At 37.9% G+C, this 20,859-nt stretch overlaps 1 protein-coding gene and 1 long non-coding RNA gene across 6 annotated transcripts in view; both read left to right on the forward strand.

Annotated features, from left to right (window-relative positions):
- Positions 1-12,345, forward strand: part of CYP7B1 (cytochrome P450 family 7 subfamily B member 1) — a 173,000-nt gene extending 160,655 nt beyond the window's left edge. For 2 of the 5 annotated variants that reach the window (XM_086695795.1, XM_086695796.1), the window contains exons 5-6: positions 3,823-3,998; positions 10,975-12,345. In XM_086695795.1, coding sequence (XP_086551921.1) covers positions 3,823-3,998; positions 10,975-11,262 — 464 coding nt within the window. In that variant the 3' untranslated portion in view covers positions 11,263-12,345. Of the gene's footprint in view, positions 1-3,084; positions 3,206-3,822; positions 3,999-8,699; positions 8,845-10,974 lie in introns of all 5 variants that reach the window. The other 3 variants (XR_015246919.1, XR_015246918.1, XR_015246920.1) reach the window with 3 other exon arrangements.
- Positions 12,346-12,534: 189 nt separating this feature from the next.
- Positions 12,535-17,011, forward strand: LOC147572081 (uncharacterized). Its single transcript, XR_015246515.1, has 2 exons — positions 12,535-14,663; positions 14,921-17,011. It is a non-coding gene; the product is annotated as an uncharacterized LOC147572081 (long non-coding RNA).
- Positions 17,012-20,859: the final 3,848 nt, after the last annotated feature.

The raw sequence follows: 20,859 nt of genomic DNA on the forward strand, positions 1-20,859 counted from the left end.
TCCATTTCTTCATACCTTCCGGAACACTGCCTGCAGATCCTCCTGTCCCCCCTTCTCACACACCTTTGTAAGACTGCCCAAGTGTTCAGCCCCAGTGGACTGTGGCAGGGCTGGCTGTCCATTTCACTCCAGCCATCACTGCTATCCACGGATCACCATGGCTAATCAGACTGTGTGACAGTCTGCACCGATCATTAAGATGACCCAAATTAACAGCCTGGCCATGTCACAGTACATTCATTCCACATATACAGACATGGCCTAAGTGTGAGGCAGAAACTTGGATGTGCTTATTTGTGTTTGCATCGTTACATGCATTATTGATTGTCATGAGCTGCTTCAGCACTTTAAATCTGCAAATGAGAATCATCTGTCAATTATTACAGCCAGGATTGAGATCTGAGGGCAAAAGAGAAAGTGTATATGCCTCTTCCTACCAGCAGTTCCTCTCGTTTGCCATTTTCCTTCACAGTTACGTGGTAAAGCATCTTAGCTCAACACATTCCCCAGCTTCTGCTTAGGAGGGATACTTAATCCGAATATTTTTAGCTCCTGAAAAGAGAAACAAATCTCTCCTAGCCAGGTGAAGGAGGTGGTTCAGGCTCTGCACTGTAAGTTCATGGTGGGAATTCTGTAATCCAATTTCGTGGCGTGAACTGGTCAGTAAAGCTCAGTTCTTAATAAAACACAGGCAGCCTTATCTTAATCACAATCGAATCGTTGGCACCTTGTGGTGCCTGGTGTAAATTATCCCCAAAATATTTGCATTCTCGATAGCCATTTCTCCACAATGCATTTCAGAAGTAGAGGGTCCTATTACCTGCTAAATGTTAGTATAAATTAACAATCCATTATGCACAATAAGTTTTATAAAACATTTACAGATAGAGATCATGTTTAATTAAAATTAACTTGCGTACGAAAGCCAAGTGCACTAATGATCACAATGACCTTTTATTACCTACAGTCCCTTGTTTTGGCTGGATGATTGACAGCTTGCTGTTTGGCTACCATGTTGAATTTCAGCTGACAAGACTTTTCATTTTAACTCAATTTGCCCGCCGATCACAAGCTGGTGGCAGGCCAGACCCAAGTCACCCAGCTTTGCCTCAGCAGCTTGCTCTACTTCTCATTAGTACGCATTTATTCAGTGGAAATTGGAAGACAAATGCTTGAAGGCATGTGAACTAAGTATAGCAAATTAGGTTTAAAGACTGAATATTTATAAGTATATGGAAAGTTTTTTTTTTTTTTAATTCTAGAGCGAATTGAGAACTGAGTGCTAGCTTTGGTATAAAAGAAATGACGATAGAAGGGGGGAAGGAAGATTCTAAGAATAACAATACTATAAGCTTTTTCTTTCCATTTTGGAAATCTGCAAAATCTCTCTGACAACACCTTATCAAATACCAACCTGGCCTCTCTTTCGTGGAGTGCTTGCACAATGAAGTTTAACACCTCGTGTGTGAGAAGGAGGGAAAAAATGAGGGTCATGTTCATTTGTTGCTTGGTTATCCCTTGGTATGTTTTAAATTGCCTTGTTTGTTCGGCACTAGCACAGAAACAGATGTTGCTCTACCGTGCAGGATAATTTACTGTACCTCCTGGTGCAGCATGGAAGTCCTCCCAGGGCCCAGCTGGTCCGTCAGTGGCACTGGCTGGTGTCTGCTCAACTATGACAACTACAAGTCAAGGCTGCAATTTTTTTTATTGTGCAGTTGTCATTCTTCTCAACATATAGCTCTGCCTGCATTCTTACGGGGGCTGGTGGGAAAGCTGCTGGCTTTTGTGTCTGTGTGTTGTGACACAGAGCCACGGAAGCTCTCCTCTCCATTGTTGATAATAATGCAACTCATTACTTTTGTCATCTAATGATTATCAGCATGATCGCTCAGAGCGATGGCCAACCTCGTCTTGCGCACATAACTGGTACTGGAAGGTAAAACAGATTTGTCATTTACGATCTGACCGCTAAGCCACACTTTGTGCTCCATTATTGTGATTAACTTCTGCATAAGATATGCTTGCCCAATTGTCATTTGTGATACTGCAGTGGGCGCAAGCTGCCATGCTTCCCTCGAGCACGTCGGCCAATCGGATGTGACCGTGTCGTTTGGACTGGTAAATGCCTGCCCTGTCACAGAGCCGCCCCACAATTATTTTTGCTTTTGTCTTTCTTCTTCCCACACCCCTACTGGACTTGTTGGGTGAACCTCACTGCTACATATGTCAGCTACCATTTCACACCACAAGCCAAAATGATGCTACTCTGCTCTTGAGCCAATGGAGCCAGCAGCAGTACATGGGAAGCCGACCCTTGCTTTTCAGCACAGAAATGTTGGTCAGTGGTGTCCTGCCGGCTGAAATCCGTCGTGTCAGGTGCCTTGTGGCTATCTGTGGTAGAGTCCATGTTCCAAAACCAAAGTTCTTTTCTGGCCTCATCACCAACAAACCGATTTGACTCTGCCTGATTATAATAACGAAGGCAGTCCAAAAGAATATGCACTGCCTCACTGTATGTCACATTGAATCACCACACTGGCCACACAGAGCTGACCGCAGCCTCATTTCTTCAGACAAATGCATGCTTAGGGAAAAACATCCTGGGAGAAGGCACCCAAAGCTACTTGATATCCTTGTGCAAACTGTGTGTAGATTTAAGTTTTAGTGAAATAGCATTTATTTTTATTTTTTAGCAGATGCAAGCCCTCACTGACCAGTGCATTGCTATAATCTCATAACTGAGTACTCTATGTTTCAGAGCTTTGTTGAACACTGAGAAATTGGGATGTGTGTGTGTGTGTATGTATGTGTGTGTGTGTGTGTGTGTGTGTGATTCTAAATTGCAAACCATAAACACAACCATTTGTTACCATGTGAAAGGGGACAAATGCTCAATTTGGAGCTCTTTTTCACATTGCTGATTAGAAAGAATCAAGCTTTATATTCTAGGACCCATTCACGCTGGTGAAAACATAGTCAGTTTTGATTATGAAGGCAGAGATGCAGACCTAGACAGGAGCTACATGCTGATATGCATGCTATCAGAATGATTTATGCAAATTATGCATATTATTCCCAAAGGAATTCCTCCTCAAACTGCCAGGATAAATTGCCGGAAATTAGCCATAAAATCTGTCGTGCTAGGAGCAAAAGGTGAAGGCCACTGGGAAAGCAAGGACATTCAGCTTCTGGAATCTTCCAGGTTAGGATGGTGACTGTTATTTTCCCTGGATGCTGAGGGAAATACGGTTTCTTCTGAATCCTATAAAAGTCTTTTTACTTTGAAATTTTTCCAACAAATGCTGACCCACATTTTATTTACAGCTAGTATAAAAGATATTAAGTGTTAAGCCATTGCAGAAAGCACTACTACAATTACTTTACTATGAACTGCCTAAGTGGTTGTTAACTGTCCAAGCCTGGTTTTAAAGAGGTAGCTGTTCTAAAGGTTGGTGAAATAACCCACCAGCACCATACTTGAATGGGGATATGGTTTTAATGTCCAAAGGATATACCTATAACACAGCATTCCTCTCTTACAAACCTTTCCTTCCTACAAAAAGCCTAGTTAATGGCTCTCTGCCCAAGTACACCACTGTTGCCTTCTGTGATTAGGGCCAGGTCACAGCTAACTCCCCTGCCTCTTCCTCACTCTGGCCATGGAAGGCCACCATGGCTACCTCTTGGTGCTCAACAGATCTGATTACGAAAGGACTTTGTTTTCAATCAAAGCTATTGGTAATGAGCTTAATGGCAATTGAGTGCACTGTTCAGGAGCAGTTGTATTTTAATAAGCTGTTGCTTGCTTGTGTCCTTCAGAAAGCACCATTCTCGAGGTTTTACGACTATGCTCATTCTCAAGCATCTTCCGTTTTGTTCAAGATGATTTAACTATACATTCAGAGCCGCAGGACTACTGTCTGCGAAAGGGGGACTTGGTCGCCATCTTTCCTCCAGCCTTACACTATGACCCGGAAATCTTTGAAGCTCCAGAGGTAAACACGCATCATTGCTACTTCTTAGATAACTGCAAGCACATTCCTCTTCCTCTTCCTTATACTCTTTTTTTTTTTTTTTTTGAGAGCGAGAGCGTGAACAGGGAAAGGGGCAGAGGGATAGGGGCCTCATACTCTCTTTCTGTAGCTTGCTTCTTCCACCTTGTCCCAGAAGGAATTTGAGATGGATTGATGACTTCTTTTCTTCTTCCAGTGGGAAAATTTTCCTGTTTACTGAAGTGTTTCCTAAGTATCTCTCTTTCAAAGGTTTTGTGATCTACAAATAGAAATAGAATGATGAGACTAAATGCTACCTTCTTCAAACAAAATAGGCATGGTACCTTGCCTATCGTTACCTGTAGGCCAAAAAAATATGTTTTGCTTGGCAGAGAATTATTGAAAACCATAGAGGGCTAACTGTTGACAGGTGGCTTAGAGAATAAATGATAATGACTGTTTTGCTAAGTGTTTCCAGAATGGGGTGACTGTCCCAGAATCAAATACCATCACTGCCATAGTTAAGCCCATATACTTTTTCACCTCTTACCAAAGGTATGTGCCCCTTTTTGATAAATCAGGATGGCATTACGAACTTCAGATTGTAAAGCTGCTGCTCACGGGTGAAGCTCTGAGGGTAATTGTGTCATCTCCTTGTATTTTTTTCTGAAGCTGGAGTTAATGAATATCAAAGACTGGAAATTAATCCACCCTGGCTCATCCCTTAATACCACTTCAGAGGTTCACCACCTGCATGCAAATTGAATGCAGTCATATTCTGCCTGTGTCTCATGAAGTAATGGTGTTGCCATAGTGGTTTTTGTATATAAAGTACTATTTTTGAAAGGTGAACTTCTGTGCTCTTTTTGGGCAGTTTATAGCTGGACCACTTTAAAACCCAGTTTCTAAGTTAGAGGTTTTGCAGCCAGGCTAGATTAAAGTATTGTTGAGTTTTGGAAATTAGTAAGAGGATAGACTCCAACTACAATGCAAAAAGTGCATCTATTTAATCAGCAAAGGCAAAATTTTTTAAGTGAGAGGGAAAGTGTGCATATGATTTCTATGTGTTTCGGAAGAAGAGGCAATATATAAATGGTGATAGCAAATCAGAAGTAGGGTATTAGTGAGTGAGTGAACATTCTGCAGACAACTAGCTTTGTCTCCACATGTGTAAATATCAAAAAAAGAATATCAACACATAGATATTCAGTAAATAGGGCAAAAAATAACTAATCTCTGAAAAATATTTTTAAATTTTGTTTCTGTCTGTAGTTTCTTTTCTTTATTTAAATTGTGTTTATTATATTCGTTATGTGACTATTCTACTAGTCATTAAGTTTACCATTCATATCATGATAATAAAATCAACATTAAAGTTATTAACAAATAATAAATGTTTACCAAATTACCACCATTAACTAGCTATTTTTTTTTTTTTTTTTTGCGAACATTATTTTCTTGAAATTAGTTGTGGAATGCTGGTCATTATTGACACAGAAAAATGTATGGTTCAGAACCATTTTTATATTATTCGGCAAGGTCTTAATCATTCATTCTGTAAACATTGAGCACCTACCACTATCAGGCATATAGATTTATTCCTGTCATTTTTATCAACTTAGAATGACAGTAAGAGATGCTGTAGATGCTCATAGAACAGATATTCGTATGAAACTACCTTCCACTGACAGTAAAAAAAGAGAAGAAAATCCTGGGAAATTCTGTCCCTGGCCATTTGTCACTAAGAGCACTGGCCCAGAAGCTCTTCAGAGGCTCATATTCCTTACTGCCTTTTGTGCCCTGTAGATCTTGAATGGGAAGACCCGGCCTTAGATATAGAAAACAGACAATAGCTGTTGGGCCAGAAACTTGAAGAAGACTCGCTCCAAATATAAGTATAGTTATTTTTGGAGGACACAGAGACTGAAGAGTCTTAGCAGAGCATAGGTTTTCCTACCCAATGAGGCATGGTTTCAGGATGTTCAAGCCCAAGAGACTCGAGAATATTACATTCCAACAACAGTCCATTGTCTTCCTTCATACACCTCTCTACTCCTGGAATGTTCCTCCTTACTTGTCCACTCAAGAGGTTCCAGATTACTCCACAAGAATCACCCTTAATCACCTCTTCTTTGGCAGTGTTCCTGATTCCCACCTCATTCCTCGGGGAATTTGCCATTGCCCACTGTGGGGTCTGTTGTACTTTGTTACAGTGCATACCACCTGCTGCTTTCCAATTACTTGTTTATTTGTCTGTGCTCCCATATGCTGTAAGCTCCAGAAGGGGAAAGACCACATCATTGCCTTCTGTGCATTCTCAGTACCTTGCACATGAGGGTGTCCACAGGGTGAATAAATAAGGGGATGCTGGGATGGATGAATATTCTGAAAGAGAAAACATACTTAAGTTAAAATATTAAATCAGAATCAACATTACATATTCAAATATGCATCTAACTAGAACAAATGGATGCGGTGTCTTGTGTATAAATGTAGCAAGACTATCAGGGCTGGTAAGAACTATGGAGAATGGAGATCCCAAGAGGCATCTAAATAAAACCATTTGTCTACTTCTGAGCTAACATTCAGCTCTTACAAGCATGTAGACCTGGCATGGCTGAGGCCTTTAAAAAAGTAATAATATTTTTTTTAAACTCAGAAAATAGACTTTTGGGTAAAGTTAAGAATTTTTAAATGTTTGGAAAAATAATGTTTAAAAACACAACATGGACTAAACAAAAAGTGTTTGGTACCTAACTGGGTCTACAAGCTACCAATGTGTAACTTCTGTGTGAAGAATTATTCTTTTCCTGAATATTGGTTTGCTTAGTTTATTGGAGCAAGTCTGTTGGTTGTTTTTTTTTTGTGGCCAGAGGTGGTGAGGTACAAAAGGAAGCCTGGGGACACAACTGAGTGATAGGGAAGAAACAGCAAACACTTAAGGTAGTAGTAACACTTTATCGCAACCACGTCGCCTCCTAAAGTAAGGTAACAGTGAAGAAAAACAAAGTAATTACAAAGCCATTGGAGCACACCCAAAGCTCTGAGGCTGAAAGACCTTATTTGACCTCATTCTCAGAGGTGTAGGGATTATAAAGTAATAAACGAATTTGAAAGCCCTTGTATAAATTCTGAATCACTATTAAAACTGTTGTATTGATTATTCTGATTATTGTCATTATTCTACAAATATACTGGCCATAACAGATGAAGACGTACTCTAATATTTTGTCTGTATCTCACGTTGGTATAGAGATGATGCCATCCATATACTTCAAGGAAACACATGTATACTGAGCATGTGTGATGCCAAAAGCACTGCGATGGGAGTAATGAGTGACCGAGAAATTTAAAAGCCTCTTCTCTTTAAGAGCGCAGAGTGTAGGGAATTGGCCTTATCATATGGCTGTGTTCTCAGAGCTAGGTGCCTCATGTTGAGAGGGTTTCTGCCATACCAGTACATTGGCCTTCATACCTACTGTGTTGGAACCAGGGTGTGCTGCCAGCACGGCACTCTGAAAAGCCCTAATTTTGTCAATTATTGCGATACAAATACTCCCACATGGCTGATTCCACGTTGCTAATATGAAGACCCTAAACACAAAGCTGGGAAGAGATATGCACACTCTCTCAACCTAGTATAAATTAATTGGAACCCAAGTTATGGGGATAAAAAGAACTCTGTCGTCTTGCTCCCAGGAGTACTGACTGTGAAGCTGGGGCAAGAGTCCAGGCCCTTAGTCATCCACTCAAAGCACTGACAGTTTTTATTTTAAGAAATCATATCTTTTCTCTAATCTGAATTCCTATACCCAAAATGATTGAGTGAATACAAAATCTGATTGTATTGTATGTCACCTACCTCAACAAGACTACATTTTATTTTCAACTTCAATGTTTCACATACGGGGAAGTGCTCAAAAAAATCTCTTAAACTCAACTGAACACAATATTTGGAGAATACAAATGAGGGAGTTCAATGGTCCTCAGTCACTTGCACCAAAACTGTTTTCTGTCTAGAAAATTGTATCGTCTATCCATTATTGATTTCTAGTGCTATTATACCATTCTCTATTTGTGAACGCTGAATATTCATCTATGCTTCATTCTCTACATGTTTATTTACTCTTTCAATATCTGTGTTTTCTTCAAAAGCTTGAAGATTGATTTTAAAATATACTTTAATCATGTATTTATTCATTAATTCAACAAACATATATGGAACCTCTACTATGTGCATAACACTATGTTGGGTACTTTGAAAATACAGAGATCAATAAGACAGCATAACAACTCCAATCTCTTGAGATTTCTTGGCTCTACCATTCCTGTGGGTTAGCTCCATCTTCAGCCTGGTGGCCACAGCAGTTATAAGTATTCACATATAGGTGGGTCCAGAAGGGAAGCGGTGATTAAACATTTGGTTTTTTTTTTCTTCACAAGAAAGGAACTTCTATCAGATGTCCTCACAGTTGTTACCCCTGTAGCACTTGTCCACACACCCTATCCTAAATCTGTCAGTGGCCACAGCCATGTGATTACCATGATGGATGCCTAGACAAACCTCAGCAGAAGAAAGATGTTCAGAAGTCAACCATAGAATGATTAGAGAAGTAAGGGGAATTACAGTGTCATACCTTTTTAAAAATGATTTCGCTATTCTCATCCACTTAATTATTATTGCATTTAATTAACCTTCTTTAGTTGTGAAGTGCTGACCTATTATGGTTACTGCAAAGAGTTTAAGTCAACATGATGAATCCTGTATTTTAAGTTGTTCCAAATGAATGTGTGTATCTTGAGTTCTTCACACTTTGTTCTTTGTCACTGTGACCCCAGAATATTACAGGTGAGACTATTACACCCCTTCTCGTTTTGGTAAAAACCAGACCATCTCTCTAGTATCTGCTATGGGCCTTTCCTAATATTGGTTTCTGCTCTAGTTCCCCATGCCCTGATGATGGAAAACAAACTGAAAATAAATTTTAACTCAAAAATATACCTATGCCCATGTGTCCTTTGAGCTTGGTGGTAGTAACAGAACAACAGAAGTTGGCCTTTTCTCTTCTTGTTTAATAATATAAACAACTAAGTAAGAATTCCTATGATGTTTATTATAAGGAAATTTAATAGAAGGTGGTAGAAAACTAGAAGAGTATCATTGCTGATTGACTAGAAATTTGAGGGAATTGAATGTGAACACCACCTGCAGGTCACAGGGCTGGGCAGCACATTATATGTTTGCCCCTCTGGCCTCTCGGAGAGGAGCACATTCACTTTCACAAGGAAGAACAGAACAGCCATGAAGTAAAGCAATTATTGGCTTATTTATATAATCAGGACACTATGAAGTTGTAACCCAAGCTAAGTGTTCCTTTTGTATTTCCTGCCTTAGACAGTGCATGTGCAGTGAGACCTTTTCCAACAAATCATCTCATGAGTAAATTAACTTGAACTGACTTGGCTATGTGAGAAGCTCTTGTGGAGGGTTCTCTCCTCAGATTGGTCAGTGAGAAGGAAGAAGCAGCAGTCCTAAACTCAGGCAAGCAGGCTTGGGTGCCAGTAATGGAAAAAGTCATCGGGAGAGAGTACCATATTGTAACTCTTCCTCCAGGAACAAAATGCATGTCAACAAGAGTGTCCTTGGTCATTAATACAAGGATGCACACATATTTTTAGCTCAGCTCTGGTTAGATCCTATTCAGATACATCCGAGAACTGTCTAGGGGGGCCAGGAATACTTGTGTTGTAATGCAGATTAATTTTGCCATTGTGATTGCATCAGCTTGCAAGTTGAAAGGGGATTGAAACCACCCAAAGTGTGTTTTCTAAGATTGAGCATTTATCACAAAAGGTATCTAGGTGAGTAAGGACAAACCCAGTACTTTTAAAAGAAATTATTTTGATGACATTAATATTGAGTGAGAAAATTAGATGATTTGTGATGGATTCAGAATCCATCCACATATTGTAGGGTTTTCACTGCAATGTGAAATGCTTTCAATCTGACCTGCTGCTTTACCTCTGACTTCATATAGTTCATATCAAAGTTGTGTGCTGAGCAGGTCTAATGCTAATGAACACCAAGTATAGGAAATACTTGGTCGTTTTCATGCATGCCACGTGCTGTAATTTAATCAATGGCTTAATTTGCCATGGGCTGGAATAAGGTCACTCAGTTTCCTCTCAGAAACTCAAGCGAGAGTAAATTAATGCCAGGCTAAACACCATAGATAAACCAGGCCTACAATTTTCTGTGACAAGTAATGTAACTTCTGTATGAAAACATATCAGAAATACCTACAACCCTAGAGTTAACCCAGAGAGAGTCCATTGTAATAGAAGTGTGATAAGAGAAATTCAGTACAACATCCAAAAACAAGCAAGACCAATTTTGTGGCTTAGTTCCTCTCTAGTGCCTTATATAGATTTCACATTTCATTTTATGTCCATTTAATCCAGACATAAGCACTCGATCCTAAGCTCACAGCCCTCGTCCGTCAGTAGCTAACTGGGAAGGAGTGGAGAAAGCATATTAGGCAGCTCCTGTGGCCAATAAGAGACATTATTCCAGAGTAACAGTGGTGGCCAGTGCAGGAGCCCTTACCTTGTACCGAACATCAGTCCACCAAGGGCCCATCAGTCAGAACCCATCTTAGAGAACAAAAACTAAGAGATGACCTCTACACTGAGTTTCCTAAATGTATGTATTTCCTAAGAGAGAAATACGAATTAGGAAGAAAAGTCCTATCAGTGTGTGCATTTCACTATGATAAAGGAGAAGTAATTCCCTAGCAGCATTTGAGATTTTTGAAAGTTCATACATGATTTGCACTTGGTCACGCTTTGCTTTCTGGCATTTGCTGGATGCAGAGAGGCCTTGTAAGAAGGGCAGAGAGAGCTGGCAACTTTGTGGAACGGAGGTCAAACTATTTCATGTAAATGTTTAATTTTCATACTCCTTATTTCTTCTTTACAGGAGTTCAGATTTAATCGTTTTGTAGAAGATGGTAAGAAGAAAACCACCTTTTTCAAAAAAGGAAAAAAACTGAAGTGTTACCTAATGCCATTTGGAACTGGAGCCAGCAAATGTCCAGGCCGATTTTTGGCAATTATTGAAATAAAGCAATTGTTGGTTGTACTTTTAACTTATTTTGATTTAGAAATAATTGATGATAAACCTATAGAAGCAAACTGCAGCCGTTTTCTGTTTGGTATTCAGCATCCAGCCTCTGATGTTTTATTTAGGTACAAGGTAAAATCTTAAAGAAGCTGAAAAGAAAGAAAAGAAATCTATCAAAACTAACCTAAATGTCCTTGGCTTATCAATTTGTTTTGAATTTCTGCAAATGTAATTGCTTTGTTTGTTTGTTTGTTTAAGAAGTGTCAATTTATATTTGATCTGTGATCAGTCCAGTGTGCACAAAACCTATCATAAAATAAAATAGAATGTCGACATGAAAATGGACATCAAAATAAGCATAATGATAAACTCAAAATAGCTTTTTTATGTTTTTCTACATACTGTGATTTTCGCCTGTCATAGTAAATGTACCGCAATAAATTTGGCACTGTGGGATTTTTTAAGTCATTCATGTTCTTTTCTAATATGTAAAACCACACTTTATGTACAACTGGAAATTTGTGCTAGAAATGGACACAGTCTAACAAATGCAAAATTCTCAGAGAAGAAGGAAATTAAATTCTCATGAGGTAAACCGGATGAAAATGTTCCCTTCAAGTGTAATATCAATAATATCTATAGCACCTGAGTACGTTTGCATTAAATGAGTTTTGCAGTAGATTAAATGCTTCAACTTCACTTCAATATTTAATCATCCATAAATGTTCTTTATCATTTTGTATACTATGGTTTAATGCAACAAAATTTCTTGTTATGTAAGACCACTCATGTTAAGTTAGATACTGATAAGATGTATAAGAACACACAAAACCTATTGCATATTCAGCAGTTGCCCGAGACATTAGTATTAGGTCTGTTGTTAGGAGCAAATGTTGAAATCGTTACATGGTAGCGTTTGGTTTCACTGTAAACTGGAAGGGTTATATCAGCATTGCAATGAACTCTTTCCTAGATGCTTCCATTTATATAAACTGAAAAACTCGATAGCAGGATTTGTTCTTGACACGTCATCTTTTGGACTTGAAGCTTATTTGGATTGATTACATAATGCAATATAATTTTATATGCCATAACGCAGCATTGTGTCCATGATTCAAAGCTTTCTCATTTCAGGGTACCAAGGGATTATTGGGCACCTGACATAAATGATGATACTGTGTGTAATCAGGAAAAGCAGGTAATAAAATTCAGTTAATTTGTATTGCATGATTGGAACTTCTACTATTTCAGCATTGTGCTATTGTTTTTAAAAAGGCGATTGAGGGGCGCCTGGGTGGCTCAGTCAGTTAAGCATCCGACTTCAGCTCAGGTCACGATCTCGCGGTCCGTGAGTTCGAGCCCCGTCAGGCTCTGGACTGATGGTTCAGAGTTGGAGCCTGCTTCCGGTTCTGTGTCTTCCTCTCTCTGCCCCTCCCCCGGTCATGCTCTGTCTCTCTCTGTCTCAAAAATAAATAAAAAACGTTAAAAAAATTAAAAAAAAAAAAGGCGATTGATTTTTAAAATAACATTATAAAGTACAATACTTAATAGTAAATACATGTTCTAGCATTCATATTCTCCTTCTTAAAGTACATGCTCTACACATTTCTTAGTGAGGTTCTGCTGGTCTAAACTCTGATTTTTGCTCGATTGGAAATGTCTTTATTTTTGCCCTCATCCTTAACAGATGACTTTGCTATGCACACAAGTCTGTTTCCTCACGGCACTCTGAAGATACTGCATAGTCTTCAGGCTTCTGTTGCTGCTGTCAAGAGGTTAGCCTTCCGTCAGTTTAATTATTCAAAGGGTAGTCTGCCTCTTCTCTCTGATGGTGTTAACATGTTCTTTTTGTCTTTGATGTTCTTGGTCTTTCTGTATCATGCTTGCATGTCACAGTGCCTCTTGAGTCTGAGAATATGTGTCTTTTATCAGGTGGGAAAAATTCTCAGCCATAATGTCAGAATAATACCTCTCCCAGAGTCTGTATTAGAGCATCCCACTCGATACTCCATGTTGTTTGACCTTTTCTCCCCATGTTTTCTAGCTCTAATTTATATTCTAAGTAATTGGTATAGATCTCACTCTCACGGTGTACCTAATCTGCTCTTTAACTCATCCATGGAGTTTGTTTCTTGCTTCTTATTTCACCTCAGAGGATTGAGTAATCCTACTCCTTATCCTTCTTATTCATGGTACACACTTATGATTTGTCCAAGCAAGACCCCTCTGGCTTTATCTACTTACTCTATCTTATTATCCCTTATCTTCACCATTATACTCCTCCCCATCATAAACGTTCTGATGTGTTTGATGCTTATCTTTTTATTAGTATGTATTTTTATAAAACATATTACCTGTGTGCAGGTTAATTTATATAAGTGCTTTTTCTATACATGAGATCCTTCTTTTTTTATTAAGCCCTATGTTTTTAAAGATCTGTCCATATTACTATACACACACACACATACATGCACACACACAGATACATACATATATTTAATATGTTTCTTCTAACTGCTGTTTAGTATTCCATAACATGCACCCACAGTGTTTTAATGACCTCTTCACCCCACGATGGAAATTGTATCCATGGGAAACTTAATTTGGGGGGAAGCCAAAGCAGGAACTCTACCCCCACCTGTCTTCCCACTGCTGTGTGCAGCCATCCTTCACCCTGGGCTGCCACAGACTCTGTCCCCAACCATGGTACCACACCACACCACACACACACACACACACACACAGTTTGTGACTGCCTTCATTCTCCCCAAGATGTTCTAGATTTGTTATGTTCCATCCTTAGACCCTTATGATCCTCTCCTTTCTGTGGGTTGATTTTGAGTCAGGTGCCAGCTGCCAACTTAGCTTTCAGGTTTTCTTCTGATCCCACTGAGTTTGCTAAGTTCAATGATTAATTTTGTTCTTCCTATCTGCCTGGTCCTTTTCTATGTCTTTTTCCTTTGTCATACAGTCAATATCCTCTTTCATTTCTTTAAGTATATGAAGAAACCTATTTTATGTTATGTCTCTGATATTTCTAAATCATTAGTATTTTGTGGGTCTGATTCTGTGTCTGTTAGTTTAACTCTTACTCAGTATGACTTGTTTATTGAGCCCATATTCCTTGGAATTTTTTTTATCTCTGGAAAATTTTTAAGACCTGAGTTTTAAGGTTCATTCCTTTGGGGAGAAGTTGAGTTTCTTTTGTGTGAGTACTGATGTTATTATCAAACTCAGATCACTTTAAGTTTTCAGCTTGAGTACTTTGAGAGGAGATGAGGGATGGGAAATATATGGGTAATGTGGGTTATAACCCTAAATCAGCTACAAAGCAGTTCTGTGATAAGGAATAGACAGGAGAGACTTTCCTGCTTTGGGGATTTTTTTTCTTTTCCCAGAGCCATCAGCGAGAGAGGCAAATCTAGTCAGTCTTGCTGTGGAGCGAGGTTTCTTTCTAGTTCACCAAGCAAGGATGTTCCCTTTGCAAGTTTTTGGCTTGGTGCAGCAATCTTGGATTTCACACACACTCCCAACTTAGGCCCTAGGTTTTTTTTTTTTTTTTTTTTTTTTTTAATTTTTTTTTTTTTCAACGTTTATTTATTTTTGGGACAGAGAGAGAGACAGAGCACGAACGGGGGAGGGGCAGAGAGAGAGGGAGACACAGAATCGGAAACAGGCTCCAGGCTCTGAGCCATCAGCCCAGAGCCCGACGCGGGGCTCGAACCCACGGACCGCGAGATCGTGACCTGGCTGAAGTCGGACGCTTAACCGACTGCGCCACCCAGGCGCCCCTAGGCCCTAGGTTTTATCTTCTGCCTGCCACAAAGCGTAGCCCATTCTTTTTGTACTAGGAGGACAACTAGTCCACCATATTCCCTGAAGGAGAAGCTACCATATTCTTCCATTTGTCTCCGCAGTATACTCTGTCTTACAGCAGAGAGAGCACGGGAAATTATTCACTTCTAATTTCTGCTTAACTCCAAAGTGTGTCCAGGAATTTAGAATAGAAAGTAAGAATAAACAAAAGGTTGAGAAAATATCATATAAAAGGAATGGGCAGTAGAAGCAAAACAGAATCATGTCACAGGCTTACATGTAGGAATTAAAGAGTGTTTATGAATAGGAAAAAAAATGTCATGTAGAAATAAGCTAAAAGACATGGATTTTAGCTGTGATGTGACTAGTTTGTTATCATCGACCAGTCATTTTGCTTCTGATTGCTTCAGTTCCTTAACTGCAAAATAAAAATAATAAGGCCTTTTTGAAATGAGGGTTCATGATGAGGATTAAACATAGTGAGACGTGTGAATTTATTTTGAAAAGTGTAATGCAATATGCGAACATAAAGTTGTAAAGGAGATACTTTAACAAGGTTGCACCTTTTAAAAACTGTTCTTATATATTTGTTAAAGGGAATATTTTTTTAGTCATCATATAGTTCATTATTCAATCAAACATTTATTGAGCATTGCCTCTATTCTAGACATGAGGCTGTGCGCTGGATTACCCTTCTTCAAGAACACACAATTTATTAGGGGAAACCACACACACAACCAATTTATTATAAGTGTCGTTGGAAGTAATAAATTCATCTCTTTAAAAGGGTTCTAAAATTCTGATTTACCACTAGTTCTAACTAACCTTCCATCAGTCATTCCAGAGTCGTAATGAGAAATTACCATGTGCATAATTATGCACAATAAAACATATACATCAGGTATTGTGATTATATGATAAAAATAGCAAACCAAACACAGTCATTGAGGCTCCAGAATCTTTTTACAAACTATATTTTATATATCATAAGAACTCTTTTTTTTTCATTTTTACAGCCCCTCCCCTAGTTTCAAATTAAAGGAAATGAATAATAATATTGTTTTATATATCAATGGCTAACAGTAATGAAGCATTCAGTTGGCAAAAACTTAATGCTCTGCAGATATTAAGAAAAAAAGCTATTTACTACTAAAATAAGGCACACTGCTAAGCAACCCATGTGGGGACATCTGTCTGCCTTGTTCTGGCTTTCCTGGAACACTTATAATTATATTTTCTCCATTTTATCATTAAGTTTGGGGTCACAAGTCTAAGGTAAAAGAGTTTCTATACTCAAAATCTGCATGATTACTTCTGTTTATTTTCTCACAAAAAAAATAATTTGGGTAACACTTCCTGCAAATGACTTCTAATTTAACAGTGGAAACTTAAAACCAATTTCAAAGATCAAAGCACAAAAATTATTTAAGTTTTGATCTTAGTATAAAATAATGTCAATAATGATAAAATAAGAACTCTATGCCCTTAGAATATGCACTGTTCTTAACCTATTAAAATCACCCATATTGCAAACTATTATTTACTTGAACTGCATTATTAGGTATTCATATTCACATACTCAATTAAGAAAAAGTTAGCAAGCCAAGATTACATTCCCTGTAGCATTATTTTAAATTATAATGAGTAATCACATAAAACTCTCTACTATTTCTCTAATGCAATTATTACTTACTTTGCTTCATAGTGTTAATCTAAATCAGTGATCATTGATGTTTGGACTTTTTAGCTGAAACCTTTATTTTGTTTATAATACTTTCTTGAGTAAGATGAATTTAATTTGTGAAAAAAACTACTGCACAATTTTAAAAAAGAGATAATTTGGCAATGCTTATGTTTAACAATATTTTTTAGTCAAAGGGAAGTGCTGTATGTTATAAAAAAACTGTTGTTCTGAATTGTTCGTTTAATATCTTTTGAATTTAAAATGGTATATATGTGGATTTATGAGGAAGCAAATCTTAAAAAAGCATTAGATTAGAAATGCAAATTTTTTGTAAATCTACTTAATTATCTTTTATTTACAACAATAATTCAATAAATTAACTTTTAAAACACAGGTGAATTACTGTGTCTCCTTATTTCCCTACTAGGAGCATGTTGGGTGACAGAAGATTTGGTTACAAATAGTGAGTTATTTGGAAAATAATTTTGCTGTCTGAATATCCTCACATTCTTGTCTTCCCCCACCCCAAACACACACACACACACACACACACACACACACACACACACACACATTGTTATTTTCTGATACTCTTCCTAAAAGTGCATTCATTGTTATATTCAGAGTATTTTTCATATATTTTAACTTAGCTGTTTATGTGGGAAATAATAAAAACAGACCCAAGAAATATCAGGGACTAATACGTTTTTTAATAAGTTTATTTTAACCAGGCTGACCTTGCTAGTCTCTAGCTCTGAATGATTGTAGTCATTCTGTAGAGAGATGTAAAAGAACAACAAAAAATAGAAAAGAGATCCCATTAGACAAGTTCTTTGTCTTCTGCAGGTCGCTTAACACAGATCATGAATGAAGATGAATAATACTTGGACAGTGTTCTATTTATTCATAAGGCTGAAATCCAAATTGTAGATAAAGCAAGTAATATGGGATGGTGTTGAAGATGAAATGTGGCTCCTTCAGTAACTATACGTACAGCTTTTTCCTGGACACTTGACTTCTCTAAGAAACACTCCTGTGAGTCATTAACGTTTTTACAGGAACTTGCCTTAGCTCTAAAGGTGTTCCTGTGTATTTGAACTAGTCAGTTCAGTATTGTTTAAAAATTAAGATAAATTATGTCATTAAATGGGCAGTCTATGAAATAATTATCTATGATTTCAATTTTACTATAAAAACCATTTATCAAGTAAATAAAAATTTTATTTTTTTAACTGTCTGGAAGCAGCCATGACCATGTGAATCATAATATACATTTTCTATTCAGGATATAGCTGGATAGAAAAAATAGTCAGTGGTTATGCTGGATAATTTTAACTGGGTTTGATATAGTTTGTTGTCAATTATTTGAGGAAAAGTGGGATATATTGCTAAATATACAGGAAGTAAGTGTTTAGTGATACACTCATGAAGCATTTTATTTCCCTTACAACATTTGGTGCCTATAGAAGAAACTAGAGGTAAAGAGAACTATAATCTAATAATAAATAATCGGTAAAGGTACTAATATCTAATGATTCATCCATGAGTCACTCCTCAATATAAAGCATGTGTTAATTTAAGATTTTCATTTGTTTACAAGAGAACATTTCCTCCATATAACATTTATTTCTAAGAACTTATGTCATTATTACCTGATAAATACCCCAGATTTTTTAGTAAATTCTTTCATCTTTTCTGTTTAGTGTTTAAATGAAATATACTTTTATTCCACAACTTCTAAGAACTGTCCGGTATATTTAAAGTTTTACAAATGTCTTTGTTTTGTTAAATGGACTTTTTAAAAGTATTTTAAATCAGTTTTGAATTTTTTTAATGAGTCTTGAAGTCTACAGAAAGTACTGTCTCTGTGTTTTCAAGTTAGGTATCCATTTTTTAAGTTTTTATTTTGAATTAATTTTAGATTTACACGAAATCTGTAAAATAGTATTCATTTCGACAGAAGAAAGTCCTCAGACTAAACAATGTTTGCAAAATGTTAAACTAGAGAGTGGTCCCAACACTTAGCCAGTTGGAGACCTTAGTTAATCCTTGAACTTTGGAGATGTTTATCCATAATAACTACCCTCTAGGACAACCTGCTATAAATAACAGAGTGGCAGAGAGAATTTGAGTATGTATTGTGAACAGATCCTCTATTGTCCAATTAAGTATGGTTTTCATAAAACATTTTTTTCTAAATTTTAAAAAGATCTTACTTCAATAATTCTAGATTTTACTTAATTTCGCTTTCTTAAAAAAATGTACACTTCAAAGATCTATATGCCTGATGCTTCTCCAAAAGAAAATTAAAGTAAGTTACTCCCTGACCCTGCTTCCTGATATGTGGAGCATTCAATAGATAGATTTCCTTTCCCCCTCCAGGCGCTGTATGTTTCTGTGGAGGCCTGGTTTGGAAAATCATTTCCTTTCGTGGACGTCTCATGGCTCAGCCTGATACCAGGATTCTGACCATAGCTCTGCAGAGAAACTGTACATGGCAAAGGTAGCTGTCCTTACTTGAACAGACAGTGCATGATTTAATGTCTTAACCAGTTAGGTATATAATCCAGGTGTCTCCCATTATAATAAGGTATTATTTGTCTTCTCTTCTCAAAGAGTAGGTGAGGATATTTAACAAAGAAATCCTTATACCAAGTTCTTCAGTAATTGCCAGAGCAGAATAAATGCATAAAATGAGCTTAGGCCATGAAGCATTTTTATGTTTAAATCTAAATTCTCATCTCTAAACATCTCTATTAACACAGCAGATTTGAGTTGCAACCATCCTCCTAATAAAATGTGAAATCTTTAAGATTGTGAAGCATTTGTAAATAATGGATCCTTTAAATATCCCTGAACTTTATTCTAAAACTTATAAGGAGAAATAATAATTGCTTTATATAACCACTGATACCATTTTAGCATTTGATGAAGATGTTAATTTATGGTTGGTTAGCAGTTTATGGCTGTCATTAGTTTTCCAGTTTGGTCCACATTAGAAATCTATTTTTCTTTTTTATTTTAATCTGAGACAATTATATAAAGATATGGTTATGTTTTATCTAAAATGTATCATTCTACTATAGCATTTCAAATTATTCACAGATCATAGTTCTTATATGTGCATATATGAATTTAAAAATACAGCAATAAAATGCTTGAAACAGATCATAAATTTGCTTCATATTTTATTGCATCTCTGAATCAGGTTGAGAAGACAAGGGCAACTATGGTCTTTGGGAAAGAATTAACTCTTTCTCAAGCCGGAAAGGAGAATGATATCACAGGGTGCATAATTAAAGGCAACTCCCTATCGAAGCATCCTGGTGACTTACTTGTAAGATAGGCTTGTCTGTTTTATTATATATGGTTGGGGCGGGGGTTGGAAACTGCAAAATCCTCTTTCCCCTTTGCAATCTAACCTTCCCAGCCCAGTCATTTCTCTTAAAGTTTCTAATCTGTATTTCTATATTGCTCGAATTAGAGAACATAGGGGAAGGAAAGAAAGAAAAGTCACACACATACACATCCACACGCATTCAGGGGTACCTGATAATTTTGTAATTATCCAGAAATCTCCTGGATCCTGTTAAGACGAGTAAAAAGTGGTAGAATTTAACCCAAATTAAACCTCAGAAAAAGCGAGCAAACAGTTTCCCCTGCCTTGCTAGGGAGCAAAGAGCTCTTTGAGGTTTAAAACTGGGGCGCTTCCACAGAATTCCTGGGGTTAGCAAGGCTGTGGGGTGTTCCTGAGAAAAGCCTGGGATCTGCCCGTGAACCCACCTGCCAGGGGGCACAGGGGACAACTGGATCCAAGTGCCAACTCTGAAAAAAGAGTTTGAGGCAGAACCCTGAACTTCGCTTTTTGTGCCAAGAAACTTGGAGGCTGGTTGGTTGTTTTTGCGGGATCGGGAGGGGCTGGGCACTCAGTCCATGGGGGACACTGGGAGAAGGGGTGCCCTGTGGCTGCGGACATAGAGTCCCTCCTAGGGCGCAGCGCGAGCAGAGCGGCGCGGTGGGCACGTGTATTGTGGACTTTCGGTCTACAACCTTGGGCTGCCTGGAAAACTGACTCTCCCCCCTCCCCCCCCTTCTTCTGCCCTCCAGGGTCCCCAGTACGAACATTTGCCCTGGCTTGGGGTGAAACAGACACCTGGTTATGCAGCACAACCTACAGTATCCTGGTTCTAGTAACCACACATCAGAAGAGCCAGAGATCCAGCAGGAAGAAAAGGGCTCTT

This window comes from Puma concolor, chromosome F2 (assembly GCF_028749965.1).
Source record: "Puma concolor isolate L17-30 chromosome F2, mPumCon1.1.hap2, whole genome shotgun sequence".
In the NCBI taxonomy this organism is placed as follows: Eukaryota; Metazoa; Chordata; class Mammalia; order Carnivora; family Felidae; genus Puma; species Puma concolor.